We start from the raw sequence: 10,601 nt of genomic DNA on the forward strand, positions 1-10,601 counted from the left end.
AATGTTTGAGAGAGACAAAATTGTGTTGTTTGAGATATCGACTATTATCGACGCCCCGATGAAATGGGACTGCACAAACCCGCAAGAATTCTATTTCAGAAGGTGTTCGTACCATTCGGCTACTGATATGAACATCCCTTTCATTCCGATTTCATCGCCATCAACATCAATGCCATACCCTTCATCATTCCCAGACTCCTTCTTCATCAAGCTGCAAATCACGAAGGCAGTGACTGACTTCTGTCAACTCTCCAAACAAGTCACAACACTGCAAATATCACATAACTATAAGCCATCAATGGTAATAGAAAGATTCTTGAAAACAGTACAGAGAGTCAGAACAGACTTTGAAGTTAACAATAAGATCTTTTACTTGAAGACGGTCGGGTACGACGAATACTTCTTCGACGACGTCCCAATCGGGAATTATAATTACATTCGAGAAATGTTGCGTCTCTCGAAGCCAATCAAAGTGATGTTGGTTCTTGAGGCTGGGGATTTTGAGAAGAAGCTCGCGATCAGACAAAAAAGCGAAGAGTTGGAGAAGAATTGGGAGTTCGACCCATTGCCTATTGAGCTGCCGAATTTGGACACCATTCAGCCGCACTTTGTCATCAAAAAGAAGTTTGGGATCTTCCTTGAGTCCATTGAAATGTCTAACGAGGTATTCCAGAGCAACACGAATTATGTCGTGTTGCTTGAAATATGTTTTGGTGGTGCCGTGTTGTGGACTGGACGGTCTCCTATGGTCTGTCATGTATCAAACGACTCACTGAAGTACAAACAAATTCTCTTAAAGACTTGGGTTATGTTTGACGAGTGCCAGGTCTGCCGCATACCAAAGGAAGCATTACTTGTATTCAAAATAATGGAAGTGGACAAGAACGCGAAGATTAAGAGGGGCTTTTCGAACAAGGATAACTGCCCACAATGTCACTTACCAGCATTCAATACAAAAGGAAGAGGCCCGTCGTTCTTTTGTAGTTGTGGGCTTGATTTGTCTCAAGAAGTCATTGAGAGTGAAAGTAATATGATGACGATAATTGGGTGGACAGACATTTATCTCTTTGATTATAGAAAGCTGATGATATCAGGAAACTATAACTTGGCTGTGATGCTGCCGCCAGTCATTCCAATTGGTATACCAGTCACCGAGTTTGGCAATTTGAACCAATTGAATGGGAAGATCTCATTTTCTATGCCACTTGGCCCAACAATCAAATTTGATAATATCAAAGAGGAGGAAACTCTTCAAAACACATTAACTGAAGACGAAAAGAAGAAGATCAATGTCTCAATTTTAACGACAAATCTCCTCAAAGAACTCACTGAAGAAGACAAAAAACTCATTTGGAAAGGAAGGTGTTTTATTCTCGAGGAAGAAAGTCTTCACCAACACCCAAGTTCAATTGTTTTGTTGTGCCAAAGTGTCCCTTGGAAGGAGCCTAAAGAAGTTTCGATATTTGAGGAAATCATTAAAAAGTGGCCGAAAGTGACACACATCATTGCGATGAGGCTATTACATTTCTCATTTGCAAACACCTTCATTCGACAATACGCCGTGAGGTGTTTAATGGAATGCTCGGACGAACACTTGTCGACTATTATGATGCAACTCATTCAATCACTCAAATTCGAAGCAACGCCACTCTCAGATCTTGCAATTTTCTTAATCCACAGAGCTCTGAACAAACGTTCGACAATTGGACGTATCTTTTTCTGGTTAATTAAAAGTGAGTTGCACATCCCTGAAACACAGAGACGATTTGCTTTGTTGTTGGAGGCGTATTTGATGGTGTGTGGCGACCAACGTGTCTCAATAAAGAATCAAATTGACTTGTGCAAGAAGTTAACATCACTGTACACACAACAAAATCAAAATTGGAAGACCGACCAGAACCAATTGATTAGGGAGTTGGACAGCATCAACCTCCCAAAAGTTGTTTACGTCCCGTTCAAACCGTCTCTCAAATTCACAAAAATCGTCTCGCTGAAGTGTAAAGTGCTCGACTCACTAAGAAAGCCATTGTTCCTCACGTTTGAAAATGAAGACCCTGTTGGTGACCCCATTTACATCATCTTTAAAAAAGATGACGACTTAAGACAAGACATGTTTGCTTTGAAAGTGCTTGAAGTGATGAATCAGATGTGGCAAAATGAAGGATATGATATGAGACTCACATGTTATGAATGCTTGGCTATGGGAAATGCAGTTGGAATGATCGAAGTAGTACTGCGCTCTGAAACTATTGCTGCCATTCAAAAGAAAATGTATGGAGGGAATGTGAGTGCGGCTTTCCAAGAGGACCCACTCTTTAGGTGGCTGAAAGAGAAGAATCCCGGGAAAGAAGAGATGAGCAACGCACAACAAAATTTTATATTTTCATGTGCTGGATATTGTGTGGCAACGTATGTACTTGGTGTTGGTGACCGACATAACGACAACATTCTCCTCACTCCGACAGGCCATTTGGTTCATATTGACTTTGGTCACATTCTTGGGAACGTTGAAAAGTTCAAGGGCTTCAAACGGGAGACAGCGCCGTTTGTGTTGACCAAAGAGTTTGTGTATGTTATGGGGGGTAAAAATTCCGACGGGTTTAAGTTGTTTGTCAGTCTCTGTTGTGACACATTCCTCATCTTGAGAAAGAATTTCCATGGTCTGATCAACTTATTTACAATGGTTTGTTGTGTACCTTTTCTTTGTTTTGTTAACGAATTCACAAGAAGATGCTGTCGACTGGATTGCCAGAGTTGAGGAGAACAGACGATATGGAGTATTTGTTGAACAGTTTGGTGCTTGATCGATCAGAAGCGGATGCAAGAGCGTACTTTGAGAAGTTGATCAATGTGGCACTCGAGGCGTTGATGACAAGAGTTAATAATGCGATTCACATTTTCGCACATCCGGACGTCAAGGAAGATGTGTAATGTATACGATTATTCAAGTGTTTTTGAAAGTTGTGAATAACAAAATCTGTTTTTGTTATTGTTTTTGAAAGCAATTTTTTGGTATAATTTCAACACAAATGAGTTCTTTGTTTACCAATTCCCTTCTTTTTTATATCAACAATGTTACATGGAAATAACCCCCTGTGTAGCAGGTAAACTCCACAAATTTAATTGTTTATTGTTCTGCACACCAGAAAAATTGGGTTGCCGAACGAAAAAACGGACTGGAACTAAAAATGAAAGGAACGCGTTCTAATATCAAGATTGAGCCAACCCTCCCGACTTGTTCTATGGAATTATGCAGATGTAAGGCGAGTTTATAAGGAAGAACGACACTCACAAATAGACGAGTTTGGTGTTGTTGAAAAACAAACACTATCTGAGAATGAAAGGTTTCTTTAACTAAAACATATAATAACCGAAATCTTATAATTTCGATTCGACTTATTTTGCTTCTCACCACCAGTGCGCATTCGCCCATCAATGGCATTTTTAAAAAGTAAAACAATATATAGAAATAAGAAAGAAGAGTTTTCTTATTCAACAGAGCCGATTCAAATTAGAAAAAAATGAAAATGCATTGCTAAAAACATAAACGGAAACCATAGCACCAATAAAGTTCTTTGTAGTTACTCAAACAAGGATTCTTTCTTCAAAAATCTTTAAGAAACTATAAAACTGTAAAATGTATTCAGATCACATATATGACAGATGACCAAGAGAGTTTGCACGTTTCCGTCGAGAGTTTAAGGCCAAGTCTCTTTGAGGGATGGGCTAAAAAACAGGGTGGAGCTGTCAAGACGTGGAAAAAGAGATGGTTTGTGTTGAAAGAGAATAGGTTGTGGTACTTTGCGTCCAAAACAGCAACTTCTGCAAAAGGGTTTATAGAGTTACTTCCAGGAACGGAGACTCGAGATGTCACTGAGAATAAAAAGTTCATGTTTTCGATCAACTCGAGGAATTTAAAGTTTGTTGGATTTATTGTAATAAGTTCTTAATGAAGTTGGTGTACTGATGCACAGAGGTCCACGCGTTTTTTTCATCGTCACTGAAAATTCGGTCGACCACGAGTCCTTTTTTGACGCCGTTCGTAAAGTCCTTGTGAAAAGCTCACCACCAAAACCTGTTGCGGCACAAAGCAATACCGAAATTTCTGCTCCTAAACCAGTCCAAAGTTCAACACTCGTCACACAAGCACCAGCACCAACACAAAATATGGCAACACAACAACCAAGTACATCAGCTGTGTCAATTCAAGGCGCGTTACAAGCAAAGTGCGACGGAAGAAAAAATATTGCGAAAGTTAAGGCTAAGATCCCATGGCTTCAGGCAGAAGGAGAGAACGTTGTCGAGTTTTGGAAATATTGGATGGACTCGACCCCTCAACCAGACGCACTTGAACCAGGACAATCGATTCAATATATGCTTGTTGTGTCGGGAAACACCGACAAATTGTCGTGGCGTGTGTATGGTCCACAAGGCGCATTGATTCAAAGTATGGTCGACTTCTTCTGGAATGTTGGTGCGCCAGACGAAGAGATCGACCACTTAAATAACTTGGGGTGCCAAATAAACCCTAGCGAAATTGGGTCGTGGATTGACATGAGTGTGATGAATGGAATGGATGGAGGGTGGTTCTTCAAAGGTGAGTTGTCGTGTGATATCATTCGAGACACGGCTGACAAATGTGAGCATTCTGAAAAATTGATCAATTGGGCGAAGGAACAAGGCCTCAGTTATATGTGTCAAATGGGAAGAGATATGGGTGCTACACCACCACGTCAATCAGAGTTCAGATTCAAATTGGACGGTACTGTTGTGATTCGGATGGAAAAGATCAACTCGGCGTTCTCAACATTTGGATTTCCACCTATTGCGACAAACATATCAGATATTTTAAGTAATCTCCCACCCGTCTACACATACTTCTACTTGTGTGTCATCGTCTCAAGCGATGGCTTTGTAAAAATCAGTGTGTTGGTGCCATCACCGAAGCAAGACTTGATCGACCAATTTTTGGGAAGCATGGGTGACGTTAAAGATACCCATATTGCTCTTCATAACGACATTATGAGTACACTTGGAACAACACCGTTGTTTGTCGAGTATACATTCTTGAACCAAGGGTATGGGTATGAGGTCTACAAGGAGGGAGCAGACGTACTTGTTCACTACAACCTCGGCACGGAGTCAAGATAAACAAATTGAATACCCAATTTCTTACGTCTAGTATTTAAACCAAATTTCTTTCTTCTTGTTATTGATTACTAGAAGGATAATAATAATATGCATATTTGGGAATATATTCCTCCTAATATTGCATTATTAAATTTCTTTGCAATAAAAAGAAACTCGAACTTGAAACACTCAAAAAGGGATGGAAAAGAAGGTGTACAGCTGTAAGGCCTTTTCTGAAATGTATAACAATCTGTATGTAGAAGTGAAAAAGAAGAAAAAGACGGAGACGCTGATGTTGGATATGGTCAAAAACGCGACGGGAATTAAGGGGATGAAAGAGGACCAATTTCTTGAGGACGTTAAACAGAATCAAGCAAAGTACTTTGACCCATTATTAAAAGCGATTGAAAGTAATGTCACTAAATGTTGTTCGTTGGCGTTGGAGATGCTCACTATGTTTTTTGAAACCGACACATTTAGCTCGCAATGGTTCTGTCGGGTGATGAAATGTTTGAACAAAATGGAAACGAACGACGAACTTTGCACAAAAATAGTTATAATGCTGTCTTTGGTCTTTTCAACACCGAAACTTGTCTTTCTGTTCCAAGGAGATGCACTTATTGATGTGTATTGCTTCCTATTTGGTTTGGTAGAAAGCGAGAAAGGGAAATATTATGACAACTTCTGTGAATGGACGTTTAACATCTTTTTGGTGTTGAACAATAATAAAGAACAAAAGGAAACTTCATTCTTGGAGGACCAAGTCTGTGTGTTATTCAAGGAGTTTTGTTGCATCATCAAAACAGGGAGATCCGTTGTGTTAAAAACCACAAAGACGCTTGTCTCGGTGCAGATGATTAGTTCTATTTTGAGAAAAAATCCAATTCTTTTCGAAGTTTGTTGTTTCAAAGTAGTCTTATTTGTTGTGACTTTAATAATATAAATAGAATATCAATGGAATAGATGATGGGACTCAAATATAGAAACCCAAATTCTTGGAGGCAGTCTCATCTGATTGTTATCAGATGTGTTTTTGGTTACTGGATAACGCGATATATAACACGGGTGTCTTTGAATTGGTTCAACTTGTTGTAACGAAATATTCTTATGCCAATAACTTTGTTCGATTATTCACGAAATTGCTTGGGTTGGTCACAAAGGAAAAGGCGAAGGAGGTGCAGTTCACCTCGATCCAACGCATTTCCGAATATTTTGACAAAACAATCGAAAGAGGGAATTGGAAAGAAGTTGTTGTGCCGTCGCAAGAGTTCTGTAACTTCTGTTTGGAGATGTATGCAAGGTTTGGGAGTGATAACATCGAAATACCATTTGTGACATTTAATGTATCACTTGATTTGGGGAAGGTCATGGCGTCTCCCGATGGATGTATCTGTTGTGTGATGACAAAAGTTTTAATGAACGTTGCATCGTTTTTGCTTGCGGACAAAGAACGGCTTACAAAGAAAGAAGAGAACTACACAATACTTTTTGGAGCAATTCAACAACAAATGATCTACTTTGTGAACACTAAAACACCACTGGTGTTGTTAGAAGAATATTTGAAATTCATTCTTAACACAATTGGCGTTGTTTTGCCATTGCAACTGTATGAATATGCAGATGTCCTTCTGAGTGAATTAGTCAAAGCAACAAAGACAGTGCCACTCCCACAAAATGTAAATGGGCTGTTGGGGGAAAAGGAGATGGCGTTTCTGAAATGTGTTACAGACATTTTCACCAATTTTGGAGATATTTTCACACAAGACGAATTTCACACTGTTTTGCAGATGATTGCGACTGTGAAATCACTTTCGATATACTCTCCACTTATCAAGGAGAATAAGACAACATCGGTGATATTCAATTTTGCGTTTGAGAACAGCCCGACATGGCCCGATGAGACGTTTGTGCATTATGTTGAGACGTTATGTGTGATATGTGGTACCGTCATGAAAGAATATAGAAGTGACACGTTTAAAATTGAGAGGTACTACTTTGAGGAATTATACCGGATAGTATTTTCCCAAACAAAACGATTTGTACTCATCAAGGATATTGTGCGTCCGATATTTATTAAATGTGTAGAACACAATGAAGAGTGCATCAACTCATTCTTCTTTAACCAAAGCAACGAGGTGATCGAAAAAAAGAAACTCGACCCTTTCTTGCCAATCTTTTTAGAGTTGTTTTTCGACGTTTCGTTTGTGGTTTTCAATGACAAAACAAAGTCGAAGTTGGGGCTTCTCGACATATTGGTGACTCATGTCGACACTGTTGTCACCAAAAGCGATTTAAACAGATTTTTCGAGCTAGTGAAAACGTGTGCAACAAAAGACGTCACGAGTCAGGCGTTCACTTTAGTCAAAGAATTGTGTAAAGCGGATTTACTTCGCGAGATGGATAAAGCGCACTTAGTTTCGCTTTTTTCAGTTGTTCGAACCTATGTTGAGCAAAATGTTGAATTGAACATTGCATTAAGTTCCATTGAATTACAATGGAATTTGTTGGAAGGGGTACACCAAATGCCAGAGACGGTGATCACTAAACAAGAGAAGGAGGATGTGATGTATTTACTCTTCGACCAAATGCTTGAAGAAATTGAAGATGAACGATATGACATTTGGTTTTCTGCCGCACAGACACTTTTACGTGCGATCAATGATCAAGGAGTGTTTTTCAGTGATGAGGGGTGGGAGAAATTGATCAACGGGATATTTTACAGTGCATTTCAGAAGTTGAAAGTTATTGTCTTTCCGAAAGTGTTGAATATGACAGACATCCCACGCAAAGAAGATATTGAAAAGACTGAAATCTTTGGTCGTGTGACAACGGAAATTCGAAGGTGGAATGACTCGGTCACGGCAGATTTGTCATGTGTGATGCGGTCGCTTAAAGTGATGTTCAAGAAGTTTAAAGACGAGGATACAAAGAAACAAGTGTATCGATGCATCTTAGGGTTCACAGAATTTGCGTTTTTTAGACCGACCATTGCGGGAATTGAAATTGGGATGAAATACGTCTTTAAACTTGCACCAATCCTATTTGATGAGTCGTTGTTCATAACAGTTGACAACGCCCTTGTTCAAGATACGTTGGACGAAATTGAAATGATCAATAAGTTTGTGTTGTTCAACAATGGCGTCTTTACTGGAACTTCTGTTTTGTACTTGAACTTACTGCTCGACTTCTTTGTCATTGGAAATGGTGAAGTCAAAAAGCGAATAGTCTCGATGGTTTGTAAATTCTTCACTGTTTTTCCAGGAGACTTCTATGTTTCTGAAAGAGGCGGTACGCTAGTCCAAGAAAAGGTTTTGTCCCTTTTTGAAGTCATTTTGAAAGACAAAAATTTCAACGACATTCAAACAGACGTGAAAAAGTCCATTGAGTTTGCGTTTGATAGTATCACAGGTGTTGAAACTGTCAACTTACAAGCCAAAAAATCGAAATGGTGGGGAGTTAATGTATTATTGCCTTTATTGAAAGTGTTTGGACTTGATGATGAAGTGAGAGAGCGAATAGTCAAAGGGGTCGACGTTGTTATTGATTTGTTTAATGACGAGTTCAAAGTGAATGAAAGTGTTAAAAACGTGAACGAGAGTTACTCTGTTGAATCGTTCAAAAAAATGCTCACCACCCTTTTGGAGTTTTTAAAAATGTCTGAGAAAATTGGGCCGAACGAAGTCAAAGTGGTTGAGTGTATTTCAATAACACAACTCGAAAGGATGCAACACGACACTCTCATACTTTCAGACGCTGTTGTGTTTGGCGAAACAGAAAAGGTATTTAAAGAAATAGAAACCCATAATTTTGTTGCATTAGACACTGACGACTTGAGAGAACTCGTAGAGGTCTATGGCAACTCACTTGAATTCAAAGAGTATGGCAGAAACGTGTCGAAAGGAAGTTATCAGTGTTTGGTCGAAAACACCTTAACAATGAAAGATGTGGAACGTGTGAAAGTCATCAAGAACAAAGTCCGGGAACGAGTCGATGCTTTGGTCCAAGCGTATAATGAAGAGTCTACTAATTGTAGAATAGCAGAAGTGCTCTTTGTGATAGAAAGTGTTATTGAGAGGTTTATAGCAAGTGGTGACAAGTCGATGATGAGGTGGTCGTACATCAAATTGGTCGATTTAGTCCCTTCACCGAACCAACCGATACGGGCCGCAGTCCAAAAGGCACTTTCCAAAATTGGAGAGCAAATATTTGTCGATTGATGGTATAAGAAATTATACTAAACTATACCGTAATTCATTATTTTTGGGTTTTCTAATCGAGAGCAAGTCTTTGATATCCTTCAAATAAAAGTGAAAAATAAAAAACTCGATTTACAGATGTCGGTGGAAATTATCGAATGGAATGAAATAGCGGAGTGGAGTTGGGATCTGGCGGACGACTCGTGCGCGTTTTGTCAATCATCGATGGATAGTTGTTGTCCGTTTTGCACTCTCCCCGGCGAGTCATGTCCACCAACTGTGGGGGTGTGTGGGCACACGTTTCATAAACACTGCATCGACACGTGGCTTGAGAAAAACACGACGTGCCCCTTATGCAGGAAGCAATGGGCTGTTTCTGAGCCAATGGAAATCGAATAAAGACGACTACTTGTGAGATAATAAAATTTTGAACGAAAATTGGTATTGTTTTGTTATTCAGTGTTTCAAATACTAAAAAGAACTCGAAGAACTGAATAAGTAGACATGCACATCACACTGAAATGCGAAGGAAAAGAATACCCAATGACTGTTGAAGAGACAGACGACGTTATGACAGTAAAAATGCGACTGGACAATGTCATTGATCTCTCCGTTGACCGAATGGAATTGCATTTCAACGCCCTCATTATGGAGAAAAACGGGTATCCGATAGTGAAATATGGCGTAACAGACGGTTCCGAAATTGTGGTGAGGGTTTTACCAAACCAACTGCACACATCACTTCTCTTTCCTTCGGGAGCTATTTATAGTACCGCTGCAATTCTTTTAATCTTCTTCTCGACACACAACCACTTCCCAAGCTTGGAGGAAACTACTGAAGCCACAGCTCTGATCAGTTCAATTGTTCTTATCATTTACTTGGGCGTCAAAAGTATTCTTTCGTTGACGATTGATGTTCCTTCGAAAAGCACGATTGGTGTCTACAGAGCAATTGCGACTTCGATGTCTATTGTCGCCATCTGCATCATGTTGACGTACGACGTGTGTCACAGGAAAAGTGAGACATCGGTGCTGTCGACGATCGTTGGTGGAATTAACTGTATGAGCTGCTTGGCGGGGTTGTTGTATCACCACTCGTACTTTTCATCATGTTATAATCAGTACAACGAATTGGTTGACTTTCCACAAAACATATTGTACCGGTACATTTCCTGCCCAAATCTGTTGTTTGAGGCACTCTTCTTTACTGCATTTATGATATGCACATCATTCACAGTGACTTCCGTATTGTTGTGTGTTGCTGCTTGGACGTTT

General features: G+C 39.6%; 4 protein-coding genes across 4 annotated transcripts; all 4 read left to right on the plus strand.

The window, feature by feature from the left end:
- Position 1: 1 nt before the first annotated feature.
- EIN_033500 (phosphatidylinositol 3-kinase, putative) lies at positions 2-2,931 on the plus strand (the record flags this gene model as incomplete). Its single annotated transcript, XM_004185777.1, has 2 exons — positions 2-2,683; positions 2,731-2,931. Coding segments are annotated over 2 exons (2,883 nt in total), but the record flags the coding sequence as incomplete, so codon positions are not given.
- A 725-nt stretch (positions 2,932-3,656) lies between these two features.
- EIN_033510 (hypothetical protein) lies at positions 3,657-5,151 on the plus strand (the record flags this gene model as incomplete). The annotated part of the gene is made up of 2 exons (XM_004185778.1): positions 3,657-3,919; positions 3,975-5,151. 2 exons carry the CDS (start codon positions 3,657-3,659, stop codon positions 5,149-5,151), a joined length of 1,440 nt encoding a protein of 479 aa, XP_004185826.1.
- Positions 5,152-5,329: 178 nt separating this feature from the next.
- Positions 5,330-9,347, plus strand: EIN_033520 (hypothetical protein; the record flags this gene model as incomplete). Its single annotated transcript, XM_004185779.1, has 2 exons — positions 5,330-6,025; positions 6,114-9,347. 2 exons carry the CDS (start codon positions 5,330-5,332, stop codon positions 9,345-9,347), a joined length of 3,930 nt encoding a protein of 1,309 aa, XP_004185827.1.
- A 483-nt stretch (positions 9,348-9,830) lies between these two features.
- On the plus strand, positions 9,831-10,601 carry EIN_033530 (hypothetical protein; the record flags this gene model as incomplete). The annotated part of the gene is made up of 1 exon (XM_004185780.1): positions 9,831-10,601. A coding segment is annotated over one exon (771 nt), but the record flags the coding sequence as incomplete, so codon positions are not given.

This window comes from Entamoeba invadens (genome assembly GCF_000330505.1).
Source record: "Entamoeba invadens IP1 unplaced genomic scaffold scaff_1105074726079, whole genome shotgun sequence".
Taxonomy (NCBI): domain Eukaryota; phylum Evosea; order Mastigamoebida; family Endamoebidae; genus Entamoeba; species Entamoeba invadens.